Here is a 27,717-nt window from a genome sequence, read left to right as displayed (position 1 = left end):
GCTCCCACTACAATGCAGGCAAACCAGGTTGTGAGCAGTAAAAATTCCTGACACTAGCTCGAAATGTTCCCTTAAAGTGGTAACTTCATGTATGCTAAGTAGCCTTACTACATGCATATCAGGTAAATTATGTGTACTAGGATGCACCCATTTTAATGAAAGCTCTGGACTCATTTTGTCATATTTACATCCATTCTATAAAGATTGGTTTAGTGCTTCTTTTTTTATTATTACAATAATAATAATCTATAAAGATTGTTTTATAGCTTCCAAAACTGATTGCTTTCACCACATCTCAGTCTTGCTATTTAGCTGGTGACTCCTTTGTGCTGTTGGAGTTGTAGATGCTATCTGTAACTGCTCCTACCTGTTATATTTGGCTACATTTTAGTACAAGACAAGGATTTATTATGCATTAACAGTTACACAATAACATAAAACTGAATTTGATAATAAAATTTCTCAAAAGTATTTTATTTCTGCAGGGAGGGCTGTGTGATTCTCTAATTAGGTCTTCTTTCATAAATTTATTGCATATTTAATGGTCATCCTACGTACACAAATTTTTCTTCTCGTGTTGATTTTTATTTTTCATGTGGCATTTTATTATAAAAAAACATACACCAAAGCTTTTGTATAGTCATAGTAGGCACCAGTGTGAATAGAAAAAGTATAAAGGATTGCTTTGTAAGACCAATTTGCAAGTTTTGCATTTTTCTCCATTGATCATCTGAGTGTCATGCATAGTGTAATGATTTTGGTCACATGCAATTCCTTTAAGAAAAAAATGAGATTTTTTAAATTCAACCATATGTTCTGTAGGTTGGTGCAGACTGTGTTTAGCAAATCCAAACGGAACAAAAAAAATTAATGTAAAAAGACTGTTTACATCTTAAGGTAACTAGGATTTTTTGGGTTGGCAAGTGTGAGGATGTTAAATTGTTCATTATTTAAATGTCAATTATAATTTCCTTGCATTTGTAACATTAAACTTAAGCTGCCGAGTAACAAAAAAGCTACTTGAAAAGCTTTCCCTGTCATGTTGATCATGATTGTTTTTGAAAGCTACTTGTAAAAAAAAAAAAGCTCAAAAATGACAAAATGCAAAAAACTAGTGTATGTGTGCTTATATATAAAAGTTAATTTCATTTTTGTATTACGCTAAGTGGCCTCATTGCTTATGGTAACAGGAATGGAGAATGATAAGTTTTGTATCAATTCAAAAAAGTAATAAAAATATGCAAATTTATATTTTAATATCATCTTGACCTGATGTTATATTTACAGCTAGTCATCCACTTTCACAAGCTTCGAACATTTGCTAATGCCCAGCCGGGCGGTTTTTACATGTTTTGCATTATAATTTCATGTGTTTTATGATTGTTCGTGGTTCAATAGGTTAAGAAAGCAGTGTTAAGCTAAGTAAATGCTATTATTATATTTCCCTACATCGTATTTGCGCACCAAAATTTCGCGAATTTTCAAGATTCACGAGGTTCTTGATCCCCTAACTCTTGCAAATGTGGAGGGCCTCCTGGATAGTAATTGTAAGGTGTTAAAAGAATCTCTGAATACAGAATGCTGGGAATAATATCTACAGGTGTAGTGATCTCTCCCTCATATAATATTAGGATTAAATAAGAGCTATTTATCGATCAGTGCCTTTACATGACTGCGTGGTAGGATATGCCATTAAAAGTTATCTCTAGTAACTTGGAAATTTTAAAATTTTGAAGGAGCAGGGGCTTTTCGGTTGGTTGCTCTTGGATGACTTATCAGTTGGGTAGAAGACATGTCACCTTCACATGCCCTGGAAAGGCAGCTCAAATTAGACCTAGTGACAATGGTTATTTGCTCAAAGTTTAACTATAAATTCATGGTAGTAAACCCATAGGGGTCATACAATGCCTGGGGAAATGGAAGTCATTCAAACTAAGGAATTGGACCATAGGTCCAGTTTCTTGAATCAAAAGCCCCCTTGCATTATAATTATAATCATGATGGGGGGGGGGACTAAACCCATAGGATTATACAGAATGTGGGGGGGGGGGAGGTATTCAGGGACCCAGAGCATAATCTAATTTCCTAGATCAAAAGCCCCTCACCAGCATCAAGGAACCTCTTGAGGGGAAAGCTCCTTACAAAGGGGTTTGAGCAACACTGGTAACTGCTATACAGTCTGGGTAGAGTACACAAATGTGCTAAACCCCTACAGGTCATACAGCACTGTACTCTTAAGAAAACTGGGTAAGGCTCCTTATACTTATTGCCCCTGCTCACCTAGCAGTATATTCATGGAAAAACAATCCATAAGGGTTATACAGCACCTAGGGAATGGGAGAATCTGGTGCCTCAATGCTGGCAAGATGTTGATCCAAATAAGATCCTTAAGTCCTCTTACCTGAACCAAACCCGATTGTCTCCCATTCCCCAAGGTCACTGCACAACCTTTATGGGTTTAGTACTCTTCACCCTCACTGATCAATTATTATAATAAAAAAAGAAGCGCTAAGCCACAAAGGCTATACAGCGCTGCCCCTCTCATTGACTTTTTGACAACTGACTTCACAAACTCTGATACCTTCAGCCCTTTCTACCTCAATCTCTTGCTACCCTCTACCCCCGCACTATCCCCTCCCCCCTTCTGCCGCCCAATACCCTCGCTTCCTTCCCTACCCTGCAGCGCTGTATAGCCCTTGTGGCTTAGCACTTCTTTTTTATTATAATAATATACAGCGCTGCAGGGCAGGAAGGAAGCGAGGGTATCAGGTGGCAAAAGGGAGATGGATGAGTAACAGGTTATGCAGAACAGCAAGGCAGTGGATGGTGAAAGGGTAGAGGGCAGCAAGAGACTGAGGAGTGCAAAAGGTATCATCAGAGTTTGTGGAGTAAATCAGTTGTCAAGAAGTCAATGAGAGAGTCAGGATTAGAGGGTCCATCAGCAAGGAAGGAAGGTAGAGAGAGTAGTAGAGCGGAGACGACGGAGGTAAATTCTGCGTGCTCGTTGATAGAGGGGGCAGTCTAACAGAATGTGGCTAAATGATACTGGAACTTGACACTGCTCACAGAGGAACAGGGTGCCTCTCCATGAGATACCCATGAGCAACAGGTGTGGCCAATGCGAAGGCAGGAGAGAGTAGTCTTCCAACCACAGCACTGATGACAAGACGACGGCCAGTAACCTATGCTCGGTTTAATAGAATGAAGTTTGTTACAGAGTAAAGTTGACCAACGTTGTTGCCAACACAGCAAAATAGTCTGGAAATGGAACACCTATATGAAATTGGTAGGTCATGTACTGAAGTTGGTAGAATTACCGACAATATGTAAAGTAAAAGGACACAAGTGCAACTAATGTGACATTTTATTGTGGCAACGTTTCACTCTCCAGGAGCTTTATCAAGCTTGATAAAGCTCCTGGAGAGCGAAACGTTGCCACAATAAAATGTCACATTAGTTGCACTTGTGTCCTTTTATTTTACAGGTCATGTACTGTTGACCGCGCAGCAGTGTCTGCCTGTTCATTGCCCTGTACGTCAACATGACTAGGGACCCCAACAAAAAACTATCTTTATGCTTGGTAGAGATACGGCATAGCCAAAGTTGGATACAGAGAACTAGGGGGCGAGGTGTATCAAATTTTCGTATAGCCTGTAGAGTACTAAGGGAGTCTTGAGACAACCACAAATGATGACACAGGCATATATGCGATGCAAATAAGTGCTGCAAGAATGGCACTGATCAAGCATATTACACTTTAGCACAACCTACCCTTGCAGCACTGTATAACCCTTATGGATTTAGTGCTTGGATGTTGCCATTAGTACCAATTTTCAGCCATTGTAATTTATAACTAAATATTGTATCAAGTATGGTACAATATTCTTTGGTTCACAGGCCCCTTGACAAGATTTACTATCACAGAAGATAATTGCAACAAATATTAGTAATAATGGTAGAATTATATTGTTCAGTAAAGGCACACACTTGCAACTAATGCAACATTTAGTGGCTTGAAGCTGAGTGCAAAACATTTGTAACATGTCAGCAATCTCCCAAGGCAGGCTGACCCAAAAAAAACTTTCACCATTTGAGGAACACATACAAATAATGCACCTTATTTTGTAAGAGATTAAGCAAGGAATAACATTTTGAAACCAGTACTTTATAAGAAAACACAAACAATAAAAGGATACATATTTATTACAAAAGGGTAAACTGAACATGTATACAGGCTGTACGTTGATGTAAGAGCTATTCATTAATAAACTTATCTAGTCTTTTTTAATATACTTTAGCATCAAATACACATGAAAAGCAATTCAGCTAACACTTTGCAATATGTGGTCAAAACTCTGAAAGCCACTGAGAACTTGAAGCAAGCCATCTTTCCATGTACTGTAATTTAATTTGGAAAACTATAATTATAAGGATTGCAAAAAATAAAATCTTATCTCAGTAGGAAAAAGTGCTCAAATTGTATGGGTGTTTAAAAAGAATTCAGCCTGAGGAATAATTAAGGTATGGAATAGGCAAAGCAACATTCTCAAGTGGCCTACAAATGCCTTACCAAGCGAAGATCCTTTTAGAGCTGGTACATACTTTCAAGCTGCAAGTTCCTAATTAACTTGGTTCAAGCAACTGTATGTACATACTGTACATATAAATCATTATAAAAAATTCACACTTAGAATATGAAACACTGAAGTTTTTATGACTTTACGTGATTTATGTCACTTAGGTCAATAGCTGAAATTTTTAACTTGATGTTTAAAGAGAAAGCAGTCTGTACGATTGAAAATAATTTCCAAGTAGAAAATCTAACTACATGTGGCAAAAGTATAGTTGTTTCCTTTCTTGGCAGACGAGTTGCACTAGTTAGCACATTGCTCTTAACATGACTTACTGGTAGCGCCACTGTCTAGTTTACCAAATGAACAAGAAACTCACTTGGCATTGGTCGTCCTGCAAAATATTTAAGTAAATAATATTTACATAAAAATTTTAATGTAAATTATATTTACTTCAATACTATTTAAGTAAATATCAAGCATGAATTAAGTTTCACTTTTGACAACTGTAAATAAAACAGATAATAGAACAATGGAAAAAAACTTATATTAACAAATAATAATTACATAGTAGTAATGAAAAGTATTATAAATTGGACACCACAATCAATTTTGCTAGTCCAACGCAGTCTAGATTTAGCTGGCCCCATACCGAATTCATTTACAAAGCTTTACTTTAAATAATAAATAGATATTACATCAAGCATGTGCAATATCTATCATTACAGTAAGTAATGAACATCTTTACATACAACCCATCTTTAAACCCCTAATTTTGTGCACACAGGTTTTTTTTTTTTTTTAAAGTATTCTGCATTAACAATTTATTGTGCACACCTATATGATGGTCTTGTATACACCATGGAGGTTCAAGGTTGTATGAACATTCAATCTTATAGGCAGACATGATATATACGTTATTCTTACCTATGCACCTGGGATTGTATTTCTCCCCAATCCATATATACCAAGCCTGGTCATGTACCTAAACTGTCTGGACTGGAAACACCCTCTCCTCAACCTACTCCCTAGTAATACACAAGTGAAAAAAAACTTTAAACTACTTACAATTCCTGTATGTTTTCTATATACCTCAAACTAAGTAGAAACTGAACTCAATGCCATAGGCATTTCCATCTCCTAAGATACTGCCAATATGCTTAGGCCATGCTGATTTTTGATGTGTAAATGGTAAGACTGAGTGGAAGAAACAGTGAACACGACTGTTGGTCAATCTAGAGTCCTGGAAGAATGACCAAGCCGAGGCACTATAAAAGGAGAGGCGAGGAGAGCCAGTACGAGTACTGTATTGGTTTCCAGGTAGCACTCCGTCAGACTGCGTTGTACATTCCTTTCTCACCTCATCACTAATACTCTGTAAAAAATAAAGTGTGCTGAAGCATAAACAAGCCCACATGAATCCTTCAAATATTTACTAGATTATTTAACCCTTTGAGGGTGTTGGTCGTACTAGTACGTCTTACGCGTAGGGGTTTTTGACGTACTAGTACTCATAAATTCTAGCGGCCTCAAATCTAGTGGGAGAAAGCTGGTAGGCCTTCATATGAAAGAATGGGTCTATGTGGTCAGTGTGCACAGTCTAAAAAAAAATCCTGCAGCACACAGTGCATAATGAGAAAAAAAAAAAACTGACCATTTTTTTGGAATAAATCAGCGACTTTGCAGTGTATTTTCGTATGGTATTTATTATTGTACTCTAGTTTTCGTGGTCTCATTTTATAGAATGGAAGACATATTACAGAAATTGAGATGATTTTGACTGGTTTTACAATGAAAGGTGCCTTGAAATTGAGCTCAAAGTAGCAGAAATGTTCGATTTTTACCAAACTTCAAAAGTAAACAAATTGTGCCAAGCGTGCAATACACGTCAACTGGTGAGTCTAATATTCTTTCACAAATGCACCAATAATATTTATACCATTTTTTACACTAATGCAGTAGTCTGCATAACAGTAAATCTTATATTTTTTGTGAGAATAAAAATTCAAAGTGGAAAGCAAAAGAATATAAGAGGGGCCTTGAGACGTGACTAAAGACTAGAGGAAATGTCATTTTAGTGCCAGGAATGTCTTTCTTGTTTATTCTGGACCCTATTCGGAAATTGGCATCTTTTGAAATTTGTGTGAAATTGGCAAAATTGCTAAATTCTGACCACTGTACTGGATAGTTGAATTTCATAAATGGGTGGTTTCTTGCACCCATTCGATAGAAAAAATGGAGTTCTAGCGAAATATTCATGTTTTTTGTCGACTAGTACAGTGAAATTGGCCGAAAATGGGGCTCAAAGTGGGCAAAATCGCCGATGCGTAAACATCGCCGAGACCGCTAACTTTGCGAGAGCATAATTCCGTAAGTTTTCTATCAAATTTCAAACTTTTGGTGTCTTTATGATCGGGAAAAGATTCTCTTATCTTTTCATAAGAGAAAATAATTTTTTTTTTTTTTAAATTTGGCCGACCCTGAGAACGAGTTTCGGAGAGGGCCTGTCGACCCTCAAAGGGTTAAGGGAAGATCTGAGAATGTTTCAGAAAATCATCACCCCTTCAGACCAGTTTCAGAAAAGACTTTAAATTGTGGAAGAAAAAAAGAAAAAGGAATAAAAACTACTATTTATAATAAAGCAGGTCAGGAAGGATAAATATACAATGTACCAGGGTGGTCCATAACTTGTTGTATGCCACTCCACAAGTCTGCCCTTGCCCCACAAAATTTTATTTTCTGCTTAACCCTTTCACCATCTTCCATGTATGTTACGTAAAAGGACACAGGTGCAACTAATGTGACATTTTATTGTGGCAACGTTTTTCTCTCCAGGAGTTTTATCAAGCCGTTACGTCTTGATAAAGCTCCTGGAGTGAGAAACATTGCGAAAACAAAATGTCACATTAGTTGTACTTTTGTCCTTTTACCTAACATATTGTCAGTAATTCTACCAACATTAATACAATCTTCCATGTAGATCTAGGTTACTGATGCCAATGTTGCTCATGTAGATCTGTTTTAAGCACAACACCCTCAAGTATGTTGCAAGCCGTAAATTTTGGCCTAGATATGAGAGAATGGGTCCTTGTGGTTGGCATGTTCAGTATAAAAATAAATCCTGACAGAAAAAGCAAATCTCTGACCTTATGTATGGTTTAAAATAGCACGTGAGGTGGTTTTTTAGTGCTCTACTGGCCGTTTCTTCGTATCAACTGGTAAAATAAGACATAAGGGCCTGGAGTTTCAAGACTCTTGCCATGGGTTGAAACTCTACTTGTATCATGGTTTATGAGACATACTGGTGAAAAAGATCATTTTTGTCAGTCATAGACCAGAAATAGCTTGAAACAAACAAGCCTCAAGGTGACAAAACTATTTGATTTTGGTGGATTTCCCTGAGGAAGGGTAGCCCCCCCCCCCCCATCTCTCCCAATGTTTCATAGGTTTTTACTAGGTCTGCTTCAATTATTGGGACAGCCTAAACTATGACTAGTTATTCCTGGTTATATTTTTTTATCCAAGAAACAGGTAAAACTGATATTTAATGTGATGATGTTTTCAAATTGGAGGGGGAAAGTATAAGGCAGGCCTGAGGAAATGATTAACAGAGGAAGGGTTGCTTTAGTGGATGGAATGCTTGCAGTGTTTAATTTAAGTTTTTAAAATTGAGTTTGAGTTGTGTAAAACTGACCAAATTACCAATTTGTGCATTTTATAGGGTAGTCCTCATAGGTGAATGGTCACTTTCTTGCACTCAAGAAAACAGAAGGCATACTAATGAAATAGCTAAGGACTGGGTCAAATCAAGCATTGGAATCTATTTAACCCTTAAACTGTCCAAACGTAGATCTACGTTTACATGCGTAGTGCTCCGACCTTGATTTTCTCCATTTGAAAGTGTACAAAAAAATGTAGATTACGTTCGGAGCACTACGTGAGCAAACATAGATCTACGTTTGGACAGTTTAAGGGTTAAAATAGGCAGTGGTAAAAAAATTACTGATGTTCTGAACTGTGCCTGCGTAATTCAGAACACTGTCAAATTTAACATATTTGATATCACCCTTAAAAAAGGATTCTCTTCCATTTCAGGAGATACATTCCTGAAAGGGAAGGGATATTGTCTGACAACCCATTCCATATTTCAATGTAATTCTTTAAAAGCCAATACTGTACCCTGTATAAAAAAAAAATTCACTATCCTTTCACTAACCTTTACAAAAGGGTGCATTTAGTCTTCTTCTTAATCCTGACTGAGAGTGCGGCCTTGGTAGCAGTTTCAAACACTTCTCGGACTCCCTCCTTTGTCTTGGCTGAGCACTCTAAATAAGCAAAAGCATTTATTTTCTCTGCCATGTTACGTCCCTCCTCAGGTTTTACTGGCTCTTGTTTCATCTTCTGAAGCTCCTTAATAGTTGTAGCATCATTTCGTAGATCCTGCAACATAGATATTAGTCTAATGATAGTCAGGAAAGATACAAATATATATCATGAAGAGACAGTACTATGTAATCCTATAAAGGTTAGTAGTAGTGCCTGCACTCTCAAGGAGGGGTCTGGGATATTTATAGTTTGGAGGGGCATCTCAACTGTCGTATCTGCGCGTCTCTGGCAAGGTAAGTAAGGAAATGTGATGGACATTTGGATTTTTTTTTTCTTTTTTTTTTTTTTTTTGCCCAAGCTTCTTTAAAAAAATTTCTAACTGTCAAGTTACACTTTCGTAAGAATCAAGTAACTAGATTCAAGCATACAAAATCCATTGATGGCATTTTGCAACAACTCAACCCTGGAATGCATCCCATTATATTAGAAAATGTGGCAGCACTGATATATCTACAATGCAAATAGTATGACCATTTGCTTTCAAGTTATGGATTATTCCACAGTAACTCGCACAATATTCCTTAGCTGCAAAGTCTATAATACTATCCCACTTTAATCATGTAACTAAAGTTTAATTAACATGATTTACATACCTTTTTGTTTCCTACTAGAATAATTGGAACATTTGGGCAAAAATGTTTGACTTCTGGAGTCCATTTTTCTGGGATGTTTTCTAAGGAGTCTGGAGAGTCAATGGAAAAGCACATAAGTATGACATCTGTGTCTGGATAAGAGAGGGGTCGCAGTCTATCATAGTCCTCTTGACCTGCTGTATCCCACAAGGCCAACTCTACCTGTAAAATACCAATTCTCATTAAATAATTTAATGATTAAAGAGGCTGCCAAAGCCTACCAACAATGTTAGTGAACAGCCAAACATAGCATCAAGTAGCAAAATTCAGGTATTCAGAATTTTTGGAAAACTGGATTTCAGAGAACTGTTAATGGTTACTGTAGTAAAATTTGATAAATAAGTATACAAGATATGATGTAGGGCGAAATGACAGTAGTTTGTTGGATTATGTATTGGTAGATAAAAGACTGTTGAGTAGACTTCAGGATGTACATGTTTATAGAGGGGCCACAGATATATCAGATCACTTTCTAGTTGTAGCTACACTGAGAGTAAAAGGTAGATGGGATACAAGGAGAATAGAAGCATCAGGGAAGAGAGAGGTGAAGGTTTATAAACTAAAAGAGGAGGCAGTTAGGGTAAGATATAAACAGCTATTGGAGGATAGATGGGCTAATGAGAGCATAGGCAATGGGGTCGAAGAGGTATGGGGTAGGTTTAAAAATGTAGTGTTAGAGTGTTCAGCAGAAGTTTGTGGTTACAGGAAAGTGGGTGCGGGAGGGAAGAGGAGCGATTGGTGGAATGATGATGTAAAGAGAGTAGTAAGGGAGAAAAAGTTAGCATATGAGAAGTTTTTACAAAGTAGAAGTGATGCAAGGAGGGAAGAGTATATGGAGAAAAAGAGAGAGGTTAAGAGAGTGGTGAAGCAATGTAAAAAGAGAGCAAATGAGAGAGTGGGTGAGATGTTATCAACAAATTTTGTTGAAAATAAGAAAGTTTTGGAGTGAGATTAACAAGTTAAGAAAGCCTAGAGAACAAATGGATTTGTCAGTTAAAAATAGGAGAGGAGAGTTATTAAATGGAGAGTTAGAGGTATTGGGAAGATGGAGGGAATATTTTGAGGAATTGTTAAATGTTGAAGAAGATAGGGAAGCTGTGATTTCGTGTATAGGGCAAGGAGGAATAACATCTTGTAGGAGTGAGGAAGAGCCAGTTGTGAGTGTGGGAGAAGTTCGTGAGGCAGTAGGTAAAATGAAAGGGGGTAAGGCAGCCGGGATTGATGGGATAAAGATAGAAATGTTAAAAGCAGGTGGGGATATAGTTTTGGAGTGGTTGGTGCAATTATTTAATAAATGTATGGAAGAGGGTAAGGTACCTAGGGATTGGCAGAGAGCATGCATAGTTCCTTTGTATAAAGGCAAAGGGGATAAAAGAGAGTGCAAAAATTATAGGGGGATAAGTCTGCTGAGTATACCTGGTAAAGTGTATGGTAGAGTTATTATTGAAAGAATTAAGAGTAAGACGGAGAATAGGATAGCAGATGAACAAGGAGGCTTTAGGAAAGGTAGGGGGTGTGTGGACCAGGTGTTTACAGTGAAACATATAAGTGAACAGTATTTAGATAAGGCTGAAGAGGTCTTTGTGGCATTTATGGATTTGGAAAAGGTGTATGACAGGGTGGATAGGTGGGCAATGTGGCAGATGTTGCAAGTGTATGGTGTAGGAGGTGGGTTACTGAAAGCAGTGAAGAGTTTTTACGAGGATAGTGAGGCTCAAGTTAGAGTATGTAGGAAAGAGGGAAATTATTTCCCAGTAAAAGTAGGCCTTAGACAAGGATGTGTGATGTCACCGTGGTTGTTTAATATTTATAGATGGGGTTGTAAGAGAAGTAAATGCGAGGGTCTTGACAAGAGGCGTGGAGTTAAAAGATAAAGAATCACACAAAGTGGGAGCTGTCACAGCTGCTCTTTGCTGATGACACTGTGCTCTTGGGAGATTCTGAAGAGAAGTTGCAGAGATTGGTGGATGAATTTGGTAGGGTGTGCAAAAGAAGAAAATTAAAGGTGAATACAGGAAAGAGTAAGGTTATGAGGATAACAAAAAGATTAGGTGATGAAAGATTGAATATCAGATTGGAGGGAGAGAGTATGGAGGAGGTGAATGTATTCAGATATTTGGGAGTGGACGTGTCAGCGGATGGGTCTATGAAAGATGAGGTGAATCATAGAATTGATGAGGGAAAAAGAGTGAGTGGTGCACTTAAGAGTCTGTGGAGACAAAGAACTTTGTCCTTGGAGGCAAAGAGGGGAATGTATGAGAGTATAGTTTTACCAACGCTCTTATATGGATGTGAAGCATGGGTGATGAATGTTGCAGCGAGGAGAAGGCTGGAGGCAGTGGAGATGTCATATCTGAGGGCAATGTGTGGTGTGAATATAATGCAGAGAATTCGTAGTTTGGAAGTTAGGAGGAGGTGCGGGATTACCAAAACTGTTGTCCAGAGGGCTGAGGAAGGGTTGTTGAGGTGGTTCGGACATGTAGAGAGAATGGAGCGAAACAGAATGACTTCAAGAGTGTATCAGTCTGTAGTGGAAGGAAGGCGGGGTAGGGGTCGGCCTAGGAAAGGTTGGAGAGAGGGGGTAAAGGAGGTTTTGTGTGCGAGGGGCTTGGACTTCCAGCAGGTATGCATGAGCGTGTTTGATAGGAGTGAATGGAGACAAATGGTTTTTAATACTTGACGTGCTGTTGGAGTGTGAGCAAAGTAACACTTATGAAGGGGTTCAGGGAAACCGGCAGGCCAGACTTGAGTCCTGGAGATGGGAAGTACAGTGCCTGCACTCTGGAGGGGTGTTAATGTTGCAGTTTAAAAACTGTAGTGTAAAGCACCCTTCTGGCAAGACAGTGATGGAGTGAATGATGGTGAAAGTTTTTCTTTTTCGGGCCACCCTGCCTTGGTGGGAATCGGCCAGTGTGATAATAATAAAATAATATTAAATTACATAATTTAAAAAGAAAATAATAAACATAGTTGTAATTTAAACTCAAACACACTCACCTGTTTACCATCAACTTCAATGTCAGCTACATAGTTTTCAAATACTGTTGGCACATAGACCTCTGGGAACTGATCTTTTGAAAATACTATAAGAAGGCATGTTTTACCACATGCACCATCCCCAACTATAACTAATTTTTTTCGTATGGCCGCCATGAATTCTGAAAGAAAGAAATAAGGCCTTGAAATGTAAAATGTATTAAATGCATACAGTGGGCATTAATATCTTCCATTCTATCAAAGGAGATAAAAAAATGAGATTACAACAATAAAAAAATATGAAAATACACAGCAGTCGCCATTTTACATCAAAAACACAGTCGTAGTTTTTTCTCATGCACTGCGTGCTGCAGTTTTCTTTTTTTTTATATAGCACAAACTTATCACACAGACCTATTCTCTCATATGTAGTCCTAAATTTACCAATCAGAGCTTATCTCATTGAACTGAGCTCATGGTGTCATACTACGGGACCGACAGTGGCTTCAAAGCCACCTTATCTTTTATGGACAATGTACAGTGTTTGTGCGTTACTCAACGAGAAGCATTTCCTTTATTTGTTGTAACCATGACCAGGGCTAAAAGTGAGCAGGTTATAACAATAAGTGGAGAAAAACAAATTGGAATGACTTGTGCAGCAAGTAGCACCTGCAAACAGTAGTGGCAGGTTGGTGCGGCGACCCCAGAAATTTGAAATTATGCTAGCCAAAATTAGTGCCGGATTACTGATGGAACCGGATTAGCGGTTGCCAACCTCTATTACATCTGAAAGTATTTTTATGAAATTAAACCTACCAGTAGCCAAGTTCTTTTCTAAACTAAGAGACTTACCCAATTGTACAATCTTTACCAAAGTGGCCATCAGAAGAATCTGTACATAGGCTACCAAGATGCTTCGACTAAACCAGCTTGACTTTGCAAGTACGTACAGTATTAGAATTATACTTCAATCTAATAAAATGCTGTACATGGTATTGTCAGCTATTCAAATGTTTCCGTAGTGTCCCAGCTTTAGATGGATAAAGAACTAAATGCCCTTCATATCTCTTATGCCTAATAAAAGCTCTTTGCATGCATACAAGGTAGAGACCAGCAAGTTTACATCTAGTATATGGATGACTGCATTGTCAAGTATGAAGATCTTCCATGTTACAAAATATGTGCAGCCACATTTGACAAAAGTTTGTTATTACTACACAGCCAAATTGACAAAGCCTCTATGTATATCCATTACACATATATGAAAAATATCAACAATAATAGTGGAAATAAAGTGCCCAGCAATATCCCGAGTTTACTCACAAGTACTTCCATTGTTATCTTGGTACTGCTTGCTGATATTTTTATCAAACAAAACTGACAAATTTATTTGGTAAATTTAAATATAGGAAAACTCTCTGCCCAAAGGATTATTACATTGAGTCCTACACCCACAGGGGTCGTTCAGCACGTGGGTTCAATTCATGGAAACAAAGGTCTAATTCCTTGGATCAAAAGCCCCACACCAGCATCAAGGCACATCCACTGAGGGATTTGCCTAGAGGAATACACACACGATTAGTCACTGACACGTGAACAGCGGAGATGACTGCCAGTGTTTTTCTGGGCTATCATTAAATATTTAATTTAGCTGCTCTTATTAGCATGTAAATTGTACAATATTAAATGGGCTGTGCAATGGAGCCAGTTATATTCTGGGCTTATTGGGAAAAACTTTTGTAAAAAAAAAAATTTTTTTTATTACTTTTTTCTCAAAGGTATAAAATATAAATGCTTCCACTGAACAGCCTGTAGTGTTGGAGAATTTACATTATCCACATTTTCTGAACAGCTTAAGTTAGGATTTTTTTAATCAGGAGGGCTAACCACCCAGGATAACCCAAAAAAGTGTGCATCCTCGGGGACTCGTATTTCCACTAGGAAACATAACTTTTGGGGGTGCGACCCATACCAGTTAACTAACACCATGTACCTACTTACTGCTATGAAAAGGGACAGCAGGTGTAAGGAAACATGCTCATCTTACCCTTCCTGAGGAACAATCCCAGTACCTCAGTGTTTAAGATGGGGATGCTAGTAACAGTTTCATTTCTAAGATTAACCTGTAAACGGTCCAAACGTATATATACGTTTTTTCAACATTTGAAAGTATGTAAAAAAAGTAGATCATCTTTTTGTTTTTTTACATCTGAAAATGTGTAAAAAAAAACGTAGATCTACTTTTGTAGCACTACACATGTGAACGTAGATCTGCTTGGACCGTTTACGGGTTAAATTACATATCACCACAGAAAGACTAACAGCAAGCTTACCCTAATCACTTTTTGTGGCATTTATGGGTGCTATATGATGCTTAAAGGACATATAACACCTACGGAATGGGATGTAATAAGGATTGAGCCAAGAAAGAGGGTAGCTCTAATTCCCTAAATCAAGAGCCATTCACTGGCCAGATTTTAGAATTCTACTATAACTGCATTAAGTACGTGAGTAATTGGGTATGCTAGAATCGCACAGTTACAAAGTAACCAATCGATTTGAAGACAATACTTAATGGCAAAGTTCTAGAACTTTAGTAAAATTATGAGCAAGCACCAACAACCTAGTTGAATTGTCCATCAACCATGAGGCCTGGTCATGGACATGGCAGTGCAAACTGACAGCCTAACTTAAAATAAACCTAATTTATATTAGAAAACTTCTCAAATTGCCGAACCTGTCGCCTTTACTCACCGACGACGGGAATTTAAAAACTCGGCGACTTCGCCAGATATCCGGAATAAGTGACAAGTTTTAATATAAGAAAAACATTGGTTTTCGCGTTATCCTAGGTCAAATTTACGCATTTTACCGCCAATGCATGCATATGATAAGCGAGTTTAATGCAATTATTGTATAAATGTATAATAGTTTGGTTAACCATATGTAAAGATCATAAGCTTAACCTGACAAAGGCAAATGTTTTGCTTTCAAAAGGAAAGCAATAATTTATTGTAACGTGGCAATATCACACTAGAGAGAATAACAGTAGTCGCCATATTAAAGCAACGTGAGAATTGAGACAATCTTGAGGGAGAAGCAAGAGGCTGTACACCAAGACATCTTCAGTCTTGGCAGACGGTAGTTATGGTCCAGCCTCATATTTCACTACACCTCTCTTTTGCAGTTAAATATTTCTCTATAAACCTCTCACAGCTTAACAGGTCGGTACTGTGGTCCACATACACTGCCAGAGTCCACAAGTCGCCTAAAACACATACACACACACACCCACCACATCCCCAGTCCAACAGGTCAGTGGCTGCTCAACTGACTTTCAAAGAGCCTCGCAATTCACTTCCAATTTCTCGAAGTAATACACTACTGGGCGAGGCGTGGGTGCTACCAGTACCTGCCTGCACACCAGTACTTGAGCCCGGCCTGGCCCCACTCCCACACACAGCAAGTAACTGCGGGTGTACCTCAGAAATGTGGTGAAGGGTAAGGCGGCCGGGATCCAATATGGCTGCTGGGCCACACCTTGCAGGGTTTTGGGCGTAATGGAGAAGGAATGTGTGACGTCACTCCCACAATGCTCCCTCCCTCACACAAGTGACGCGCGCTCCTCCAACACTCTCTCACTCCCACCACCTATATCTCCTCTTATTTTCCCATTGATTCACCCTAATAGATAGATAAGGGAAAGATTTATTTGCTTTGTGTGTGGAGAAAGCATCGCAGCGTGTATTGCTTGGTCAACTCAGCCTGTATCATGACGTGAATTGTTAACCTAATTACACATACATATAGGCTAAGAGCTGCGAATCGACCCCTGCAACCACATATAGGTGAGTACACACACACACACACACACACGGGCCAGGAGCTGTGAGTCGACTCCTACAACCACATATAGGTGACTAAACACACACTGTGTGGGTCATGGTATTAGAAAACACCAATGCTGCTATGTATGATAATCAATTTAACTGTGTATATCTGAATAAACTTTTACTAACCAATAACCAATGACTTTTTTGGGTTATCCTAGGTTCTCTACACATATGCTGCTATGTATGATAATTCTATGTAACTGTATTTGTGTATACCTGAATAAACTTACTTACTTAACTCGCACACAGGAGAATGAAACTATGTGCGGGTTATTTGTGTATTATTCCAGTCACAGTATTGTGCCTTTTTATTTTATTACAAGACGCGTCATCCTGCCAGGGACCTCAACAATTCAATCTTCACACTGTGTCGTTATCATCATAATGAGAATACAGAGATGACAAACAAAGCAAAAAAAAAAAAAACCGACAAGAACATGGAAAATCGTTAGAAAGCGAGGGACAGAAGTAAACAGTTGAGAAGACTAATATTCAAGGGTAAGAAGAGAAGCTGAGCAGTAATTTGAGAATGACATAGCAATAAACGACAACAGATTAGATTGTGGAGGGTAGAGCAGGAGCATATGGATACGCAAAAGGCCTAGGAACTAGGCCCCAAAAGCATTAACAAGAGTACATCTGGATTTATATACTATACAGTTGATTTATCTCTTGCAAAAAAATTTAGGAAATTTTCATATTTTCATTAAAAAATATCCTGACATCACAGTAAAAAAAAAGGCAGTAAGACTGTAGAAGGAATGAAAGTAGCTCACAAGAAGACACAAGAAAGTCTATGAAGTGAACACTGATTTAAAGTGGTGTTCTCAGCAGATATAGGGGCAGCACCAGAGACAAGAGGAAGGCTACACTATCGGTTACTGAACTATACACAACAGCAGAGGTAAGATTATTATAATCATGGGGAAGCGCTAAACCCGTAGGATTATACCACGCCTGTAGGGGGGGGGGATGGAAGGTATTCAGGCTTAATTCAGGGAACTGGAGGACATATCCAATTCCCTAGATCAAGAGCCCCTCACCAGCGTCAAGGAACCTCCCTTGACGGTAGCGGAGGTAAGAGGAGGGTAAAACTGGATGGTAGCTGGATGGATCAAAATCAGTGAAACCTGACAACGTGTAACCATGCATTATGTAAAGGGGAGCAGAGGCACTATCTGAACCACTACTTAAAACATTCTTGTAATGATAAGAATCGTTAAACCCGTATGGGTAATTCAGCGCAAGTAGTGGAGGCTCGATCCTCTGTCTGGTAAGCGTTACTCAGGCGCAAAACTCTCAGAGCCAATCAGGCTTGAATGCCTCCCATTCCCCAAGATCTACATTACCCATGCGGTTTTAGTGCATCCCTTTTATATAAAAACAATAAAGGGGTACACTGATGCTAGTGAAGGGCCCTTGATTTCGGGAATGAGAGCTTATCTCCCTTCCTTGGATCAAACATGATTATTTCCCATTCCTCAAACTCTGAATGACCCCATGAATATACTACTGCTACTACTACTAATAATAAGTATACATATTTAGTATATTAGGGAGCATGACCTTTAGAGTATCAGTGTTTTCAAGTGTGTTCTTTACAGTGCTATGTTTACAGTGTATACTGGCAGTGTTGACATTTGTGATGTTTAGTGTGTGTGTACTGGCAGTGTTGACATTTGTGATGTTTAGTGTGTGTGTACTGGCAGTGTTGACATTTGTGATGTTTAGTGTGTGTGTACTGGCAGTGTTGACATTTGTGATGTTTAGTGTGTGTGTACTGGCAGTGTTGACATTTGTGATGTTTAGTGTGTGTGTACCGGCAGTGTTGACATTTGTGATGTTTAGTGTGTGTGTACCGGCAGTGTTGACATTTGTGATGTTTAGTGTGTGTATACCGGCAGTGTTGACAGTTGTGATGTTTACAATGTGTGTATACTGGCAGTGTTGACAGTTGTGATGTTTACAATGTGTGTATACTGGCAGTGTTGACAGTTGTGATGTTTACAGTGTGTGTATACTGGCAGTGTTGACATTTGTGATGTTTAGTGTGTGTATGCTGGCAGTGTTGACAGTTGTGATGTTTACAATGTGTGTATACTGGCAGTGTTGACAGTTGTGATGTTTACAATGTGTGTATACTGGCAGTGTTGACAGTTGTGATGTTTACAGTGTGTGTATACTGGCAGTGTTGACAGTTGTGATGTTTACAGTGTGTGTATACTGGCAGTGTTGACAGTTGTGATGTTTACAGTGTGTGTATACTGGCAGTGTTGACAGTTGTGATGTTTACAGTGTGTGTATACTAACAGCAGTGTTGACATTTGTGATGTTTACAGTGTGTGTATGCTGGCAGTGTTGACACTTGTGATGTTTACAGTGGTGATATATTTAGCCGTAGCGTTAGAAGTATTGATTTTACATTGGTGGATTTTGCAATACATACTGATGATAATGGTGTTTACAGGGGCGGCATTTACATTGATGATTACAAAATGTTTACTAACATTTGCAGAGATCATGCTAATGATTGTGGTGTTTACAGGGGTAGTATTTACATTGGTGATGACAGGTAACAGAGTATACGTTGGTGGTATTTACAGTGTTATGTCAGGTTAGAGTATAAATTAATAGTATTTACAGTGGTGGTGACGTTAGGTAACACAATACTTACAGGGGTGGTATTTACAGTGGTGATGAGGGACATGAGCACAGTTGGAGACAGGGCGAGGATGATAGTGACTCACCCTCACAAACCAGCAGGATGTTCGACACTCCCTTTCATTCTCTTCCCTTAATCTCTCTCTCTCTCTCTCTCTCTCTCTCTCTCTCTCTCTCTCTCTCGCTCTCGCTCTCTCTCGCTCTCTCTCTCTCTCTCTCTCTCGCTCTCTCTCTCTCGCTCTCTCTCGCTCTCTCTCTCGCTCTCTCTCGCTCTCGCTCTCTCTCGCTCTCTCTCGCTCTCTCTCGCTCTCTCTCGCTCTCTCTCTCTCTCTCTCTCGCTCGCTCGCTCTCTCGTACACTAAGAGGCAACTCAATAAGTGTAAAAGGGCCAAGATTTTTTAATACCCTCCCTAAGGGGATGGATAATGAGACCATTCAAGACAAGAGATGCCAAGCCAATGATGATCCTTTTTAAATCACTTGTTCTCTCTAGGCTGGAATATTGTTGTACATTAAATTAACATCTCCATTTGAGGCAGGTGAAATGCAGATCTAGAGAATGTACAGAGAACCTTTACTGCACATATAAGTTCCATCAAACACTTTAACTACTGGGAATGCTTGGAAGCACTTGGTTTGTACTCACTGGAGCGCAGGCTAGAGAAATGCATTATAATCTATACCTGGAAGATTCTGGAGGGACTGGACCCTAATCTGCACACCGAAATCACGCCCTACTTGGCAGGCGATGCAACATACCCCCAGTGAAAAGTAAGGGCGCTATTAGTACACTAAAACACAAGAAGTGTCCGGGGCCCAAGACTGTTCAACAGCCTCCCACCAGCCATAAGGGGAATTACCAATAGACTCCTGGTTGTCTTCAGGAGGGAGCTAGACAGATACCTAAAGTCAGTGTCGGATCAACCGGGCTGTGGTTCGTACATTGGACTGCGTGCGGCCAGCAGTAACAGCCTCGTTGATCAGGCCCTGATCTACCAGGAGGCTTGGTCATGGACCGGGGCGCGGAGGCGTTGATCCCCGGAATACCCTCCAGGTAGGGGGAGTTGCCAACAGCTCTCTAGCCGTCTTCAAGAGGGAACTAGGTAGGTTCCTCAAGTTAGTTCCTGATCAGCCGGGTTGTGTGTTTATCAGACTGCATGCTGCCAGCACCAACAGCCTGGCTGATCACCTCAGCAACCAGCTAGGTAGGCAGGTAAAATAAGAAATCTTGTAACCTTATTATTATTATTATTATTATTATTATTAAGGAAAGCATTAAATCCAAAGAAATTATACAGCTCTGGGGCATCTAATGAGGCAATCGGGTTTCAACTAAGGGTAAGGTAGCTCCAATTCCCTAGATCAAGAGCCCCTTTACGTGAACCAAGGCACCCCCGTCCCTCTCTTAAAGGATAATATTACAAATGAATTCAGGTTGAGAGTAAGTGAGTGGCGTCATTGTCAGCCGTATTAATAGATGGTTTATGAGTCACGTCTGCCCTCTTGCGACCAGACATGGTACCATTACTTACAACGGTGCTACAGCGGATACATGGTACCATTAAGAACAACAGAGTTATTGCAATGCAGTTACAACAGACCTACAGCAATACACTTGATGCAATCTTCATTCTGCTAACCTTAAATCTGTCAGTGTTTCGTAACACTGCGCAGTACCATATACATATCTAGGTGAGTGTTATAAATAGTTTTTGACCCACTGGGACTCGAAGACCCCAAGTGGACCTAAAAAACCCAAAGAGGCCTAATGACGTCAAAGGAAATAAGCCATATCGTCTTTCTTGCGTTATCCTGGATTATTATTAACCTTTTACTATATATATCACCACTGTAGGTCTATAATAAATTGCTATACAAACACTGTAAGCAAAACAGCATACCATAGTGCCGGGTACTATGGTTCACTGACTGTCCCATCTCCCATGTCTGGTGATTTGCTCTAACGAATTAACTAAGAACCATAACATACGAAAAAGAAAACTACTGTGATAAAATAATGTATTTTTTAAGCATCAACTAACACAGTGCAGTGTATGGATAATTTTTACTCAGCCTGATTCCTAGCCTGATCGATCAGGCTAGGAATCAGACCTGGTCTGGGACAGTGCCAAGGGGGCGGTGAACTCCGGAAGAAACTACTGGTAACACATGAATACTGCTAAAGCTCTGGAGTTGTAAAGTGACGTATAATGACATTTTTACCCATTATATAGAACTTCGGGGCTTACCAATCCTTGAGTACACAGCACCGGTAGAGCCCTCATCTCGACGGGTACACGGAAAAGCTCTATAAAGTTCTGAGGTTCACCAGAATAAATAAAATTTATTATAGGAACTCAAGACTGAATACGCTACACCTCACGGCACTTAAGCGTACAATAAAGAAGAGATATGATTATGACGTACAAAATATTCCAGGTCAACGAAAAGGTAGATAAATGACATACATTTTGACACAGGGCACAACACTGACATATAATAACGAGTCACAGTCGCAGTACAATGGTATTCCTGAAGTACAACTGTGGCAAGGAAATGTATTAGCTTGGGCGATAGTGGGAAATGGCAGAAGTAAACCAACCACCTGATCGAAGAGGTATAGATGAACTCCCTTACACTCAGATAGGTATCACTGTTACTGCTGAGTATCCTCACACACACTAAGCCACACTAACTGGCAACTGTCCCGCGTAATGACGTCATGGTGTCCTAACACCCCAGGATGTTTATATAAAGGGAGAGAGAGAGAACCATATTTACAAAATTCCTAACACTGCCCAAAATATGCTGCTGCATTTTTTTTAAAGTTAAGAACCAAGGCCATTGTTATACAAGGGGGAAAAACACAATTTTGTAATAGCCACAGTAAGTGGCCAGGCCTCAAACACCTTTTACACAGCCATAATAAACTGGAATGGGCTATCTGACCATGTCAAAGCCAGTCTTATTATAAATCAATTTGAGAACGAAGAATATTTAATGAATGAAACAGTAGAAAGGGAGGACAGTTATTTATTGTATCGTTAAAAATGTTCATAGTTTATCTTTGGTCTGCTATATTATTTTTTGTATTGACTTAACTTAGTTAATATAATTGTGTATAAGTTTGTATACAGTGGCAGAGGCAGCATTTAAATTTGAGAGGAGCGGAGGATTAAAAATCACATGCTGAAAAAATCTAAGAAATCGTTTTTAAAAAAAATATGACTTTCAGTTTATATGTGATTTTTTAACAATCATGTTTTCGTGGTAATTGGCCAACACAATACATTGAAAATTAGCCATTAATTGAAAAATAAATAAGTATCTGCATCTCGGCTTTAACCCCCAGTAGATGAAGCAGTGATGATTAAGACATGTGCAACAGCTGGGTATATATTGAAACGTTTCGCCCATACTGTAGGCTTCTTCAGTCAGAGGCAGCAGGTGTAGTAGTGAAATGATTACATCATATCACTACTACACCTGCTGCCTCTGTGACTGAAGAAGTCTCCTGTGTAGGCGAAACGTTTCAACAATAAGTATTTATTTATTTATTTATTAACAATTTGAGCACATACAGAGGTACAAAAAAATACAGATAAGAGCAGCATGCCAAAGCCACTTATACTATGCATAGCATTACGGGCTGGCTTAAAATTAACTTAAGATTAACTAAGCAATGATGAAATCAGTGATAAAACATTAATGTAAACAGATTACTATAAAGCACAAGTGAGTATTACAAAGACAGGTCATATGGTTGTATGCATTGTTGTACATTCAGTCGTATGGAGTATTCTGTTAGGTAGTGTATTTAAAAAATAATAAAGTTAGATTGGGTTTTAGGTTTAACATTTATGTGATATAATTGTGAGAAACATTTAAGATATACAATTTATAAGGTTCAGTTATTCAGTATTTATTTGGTTTTGGGTAAGTAAGTGATCTTTGAGAAGAGACTTGAATTTATAAACAGGTAGTATTCCCAAATGTTGCACATGTGTCTTAATCATCAACTTGTCGGTATTGTATTATATTTTTCAACATAGCTGCGGTAGTGCTTGTATACATGCGTATGCAACTATAACATTATATAGCTATATAACACAAGGACTCCAATGAGTCACTTTGACTCTACTGGGTCATACTAAGACTATTGTTCCATTGTTAAAGTTTAAATTTATGCATAAGACCAAAATAAAAACATTATCTGCACACAGATAAACAGACGGATAGACAGGTGGATAGACAGAAATATGGAGGACAAGTAACCAACATAGATGGTAAATGAGAGATTTAAAACTCGAAAGACTCACCTGTCTTCTCGCTGGTCCAGCAGCAGAAAGAGTTAAAGTTGGGGATGGGGATGCGAATGTTGATCTCCCTGTTGGCCATGGCTGTTGTGTGGTGGGTTCTATTACTCTGCTTGTGTCGGTCTTCTTTCTCTCTCCCTCCCTATGGTACGTCGGACAAGCCCAGACAAGAGCAAATAATGTCACCGCAGGAACGATGACACACTAGGTCAGTCAAGGACAGACCTAGGACATGTGCAGGGGCCTTGCTAGAACAAGCTAGACTCAGGGTGGCTAGGCTAGGTGGCGCCTGGCAAGACTTTGAAAATATCTTGATATATACGTCTACACAACACTTATTTCCTCAACGTTTCAAAGGTAATGAGGAATCTTCGTGTTGAACACTTCTCTTACGTAAGTTTATAGAAAAACTGTTATCTAAGTTTGAGTAAGTTTGTTTTGGTTGGCAGATTCTGGCTGACTGGTTGGACGGGCCGGGATGCAATGCCTCGCTATCCTCCACACTCCGCAGCCTGTCAAAATAATAGAACCAAATGTCACAAACACTATAACAATATTGATTGGTTAATGGGGCTTAAAAGGCCTGACGACTACACAGAGGTCATTAAGGCTACACGTAACATTTTACACCACCAGAACATAATTTAACTCAGGGTGTATACGCTGAGAGAAATGCACGTCTTCTTTGTATCAGTATTATTTCTGACTGCACTTTGAAAAGTAGGGAACGGTGTGGGCGATATATTTTGTTTAACAGGGAATCTCCGCGGCATACGTATAAGTGTTAAGTCATTTCAAGAGGCAAGTCATGAAATAAGTCAGCGAATCAGGTGGGCATAGTTTCTATATTTTGCCGGTTCATACCTTCCTGGTACCACTGTCTCGGGTTATATCTTCCTGGTACCTGCTTCGGTTCATACCTTGCTGTTTTGGTTCATACCTTTGTGGTACCTCGCAATGCTCTGTTTGCAAAGAAATTTGAGCATAATGAAATCTGACTTCAGAAATGAAGTAAGAACAAGCCATCTATAAAGAATAAAACCATTTAAACTTACGTAAACTATTTATAAGTTATATTCTAAATAACTTTGCATGACTGAATGTAAAGAGCATGGACCTCACAGGATATATACCCTGAGGGGTGTATTTCTCTCAGTGTGTAATCCTTGATTTAGGGATTAGACTAATCTTGCCTGGTGGTGAAAAGGTTCCCGTGTAGGCTTAATGACCCTCGTGTAGTCGACAGCCTCTCAATCCCATTTACCAACCATAACCAGAATAGACAGTCAACTCACACACGAGGTATTTACTATCTAAAAAGAGAAATGGAGACAATTTCAGACCTTTTTTTTTTGGGGGGGGGGAGGGGAATTAAATTATTTAGATCGCGGCGGTAAATTTAAATTCCAGTGGGAGAAAGGCGGCAGGTTACCTTTCCTGGACGTATGTATACTTGTGATCAAGGAGACTTCGCTGCTGGAATGCGTTGTATGTCGTAAATCTACACTTTCAGCCTTATTTTGCACTTTTTTTATTCATCCTTCTGACTAGATTAAAAGAAGTGTAGACTGAGAAATGTTTCTAGGTGCACTCAAACTGTGCAGTACACAACACTGTGCAAGGTACAACACTCAGACTGTGCAAGCCACAACACTCAGACTGTGCAAGCCACAACACCCAAACTCTGCAGTACATAACACTGTGCAAGCCACAACACTCAGACTGTGCAAGCCACAACACTCAGACTGTGCAAGCCACAACACTTAGACTGTGTAAGCCACAACACTCAGACTGTGCAGTACACAACACTGTGCAAGCCACAACACTCAGACTGTGCAAGCCACAACACTCAGACTGTACAAGACACAACACTCAAACTGTGCAGTACACAACACTGTGCAAGACACAACACTCAGACTGTACAAGCCATAACACAGACTGTGCAAGCCACAACACTCAGACTGTGGAAGCCACAACACATACTGTGCAAGCCACAACACTCAGACTGTGCAAACCACAACACTCAGACTGTGCAAGCCACAACACTCAGACTGTGCAGTACACAACACTGTGCATGCCACAACACTCAGACTGTGCAAGCCACAACACTTAGACTGTGCAAGCCACAGCACTCAGACTGTACAAGACACAACACTCACACTGAGCAGTACACAACACTGTGCAAGCCACAACACTCAGACTGTGGAAGCCACAACACTCAGACTGTGCAGTACACAACACTGTACAAGCCACAGCACTCAGACTGTGGAAACCACAACACTCAGACTGTGCAGTACACAACACTGTGCAAGCCACAACACTCAGACTGTGCAAGCCACAACACAGACTGTGCAAGCCACAACACTCAGACTGTGCAAGCCACAGCACTCAGACTGTGCAAGCCACAACACTCAGACTGTGCAAGCCACAACACTCAGACTGTGCAGTACACAACACTGTGCAAGCCACAACACTCAGACTGTGCAAGCCACAACACTCAGACTGTGCAAGCCACAACACTCAGACTGTGCAAGCCACAACACTCAGACTGTGCAAGCCACAACACTCAGACTGTGCAAGCCACAACACTCAGACTGTGCAAGCCACAACACTCAGACTGTGCAAGCCACAACACTTAGACTGTGCAAGCCACAGCACTCAGACTGTGCAAGCCACAACACTCAGACTGTACAAGACACAACACTGTGCAAGCCACAACACTCAGACTGTGCAAGCCACAACACTCAGACTGTGCAAGTCACAACACTCAGACTGTGCAAGCCACAACACTCAGACTGTGCAAGCCACAACACTCAGACTGTGCAGTACACAACACTGTGCAAGCCACAACACTCAGACTGTGCAAGCCACAACAGACTGTACAAGCCACAACACTCAGACTGTGCAAGTCACAACACAGACTGTGCAAGCCACAACACTCAGACTGTGCAAGCCACAACACTCAGACTGTGCAAGCCACAACACTCAAACTGTGCAGTACACAACACTGTGCAAGCAACAACACTCAGACTGTACAAGCCATAACACAGACTGTGCAAGCCACAACACTCAGACTGTGCAAACCACAACACTCAGACTGTGCAAGCCACAACACTCAGACTGTGCAGTACACAACACTGCAAGCCACAACACTCATACTGTGCAAGCCACAACACTCAGACTGTGCAGTACACAACACTGTGCAAGCCACAACACTCAAACTGTGCAAGCCACAACACTGACTGCGCAGTACACAGCACTCTGACAAAAAAAAGCATCACTGCACAATTCAAGAAGACTCGCCTATCCACAATGGTTCACACAAAACAAGATCAAGCAAGAGACAAGTACAGCCTTTACAGCACCAAAATTAAACATGAAACTCCACAGTGGAAACTGATACTAAATTGTTAATCCCGTACCACGTGAAAGAACAAACAAAAACAAAAATCCTACTAACAGCAAAAGTACATCGCGTTACCCTTAACAAAGTAAGACATTGTACCAGAGATTTATAAAAGAAAAATTACCCCCACTGCACCTGTCATATATAAAATTCATGGTAGAAACTGGGACCGGGAAGCAGGGGCGATGATTCCCAGAAGTGACTGCATGTGACTCGTAAAACTGAATAATTGAGCATAAGAAATCTGTTGGATATGAATGCATAGTTCAGTGGTTTCCCCCAGTATATCAAGAATTATAATCATAAAAAAATATATGAGAAGCTGTTTCCAAAATCCTCGACTAAGCTACGATTGCAACATGACCCAATTTCATCATCTCACCTGACACTGGCACTACCCCTGACCTGAAGTTACTTGTTACTGCCCTAAACTTAGGTCTTGTGATGGAAGTTAAGTCATATGGTTTGCTGAAGATGGTCTCTGTGAGAGGTCAAAACTTGTTAAATAGTCGTTTTATATCACTTTCACGTAACTGTGAAATTATCATCACGCACACACACATACACTAAGTGATAGCAGGGGTCGAGACTCAGTTCATTGGTGTAGAATTTTAATAGTATGGTGGCAAAAGTATTAATATAGTGTTCACTGAGGGAGATTAACGGTGTAGTCAGTAGGCTCAGTGCGATGGTGGTGGAGATAACGTCAGCAGCGGACATGCCTCTCTTGATAGCTCAGCTGAAGAGAATCTACGATTATGTAAATAGTGTATGCTCAACTATTTGTACGCGCCTGTTTCTGGTTGCAAGGGTCGCGTCTCAGCTCCTGGCCTCACCTCTCAAGTAGCCGCTACTGCGTTCTCTCTCCCGCTAGCC

General features: G+C 39.8%; 1 protein-coding gene across 6 annotated transcripts in view; it reads right to left on the bottom strand.

The window, feature by feature from the left end:
* Positions 1 to 4,185: 4,185 nt before the first annotated feature.
* Positions 4,186 to 27,717, bottom strand: part of Rho1 (ras-like GTP-binding protein Rho1) — a 52,823-nt gene continuing 29,291 nt past the window's right edge. The window contains exons 2-6 of one of the 6 annotated variants that reach the window (XM_053782792.2): positions 23,439 to 23,947; positions 12,587 to 12,747; positions 9,551 to 9,751; positions 8,788 to 9,011; positions 4,186 to 5,946 (exon numbers count right to left, since the gene is read on the bottom strand). In XM_053782792.2, coding sequence (XP_053638767.1) covers positions 8,790 to 9,011; positions 9,551 to 9,751; positions 12,587 to 12,747; positions 23,439 to 23,517 — 663 coding nt within the window. In that variant the 5' untranslated portion in view covers positions 23,518 to 23,947 and the 3' untranslated portion in view covers positions 4,186 to 5,946; positions 8,788 to 8,789. Of the gene's footprint in view, positions 5,947 to 8,787; positions 9,012 to 9,550; positions 9,752 to 12,586; positions 12,748 to 15,860; positions 16,206 to 21,721; positions 21,846 to 23,438; positions 23,948 to 27,717 lie in introns of those variants that run through there. The other 5 variants (XM_053782795.1, XM_053782793.1, XM_053782794.2 and 2 more) reach the window with 5 other exon arrangements.

The sequence above is a fragment of the Cherax quadricarinatus genome, chromosome 28, assembly GCF_038502225.1.
Source record: "Cherax quadricarinatus isolate ZL_2023a chromosome 28, ASM3850222v1, whole genome shotgun sequence".
Classification (NCBI taxonomy): domain Eukaryota; kingdom Metazoa; phylum Arthropoda; class Malacostraca; order Decapoda; family Parastacidae; genus Cherax; species Cherax quadricarinatus.
Note: the sequence above shows the minus strand (reverse complement) of the source record. Positions and strands in the feature narration are given on the sequence as shown.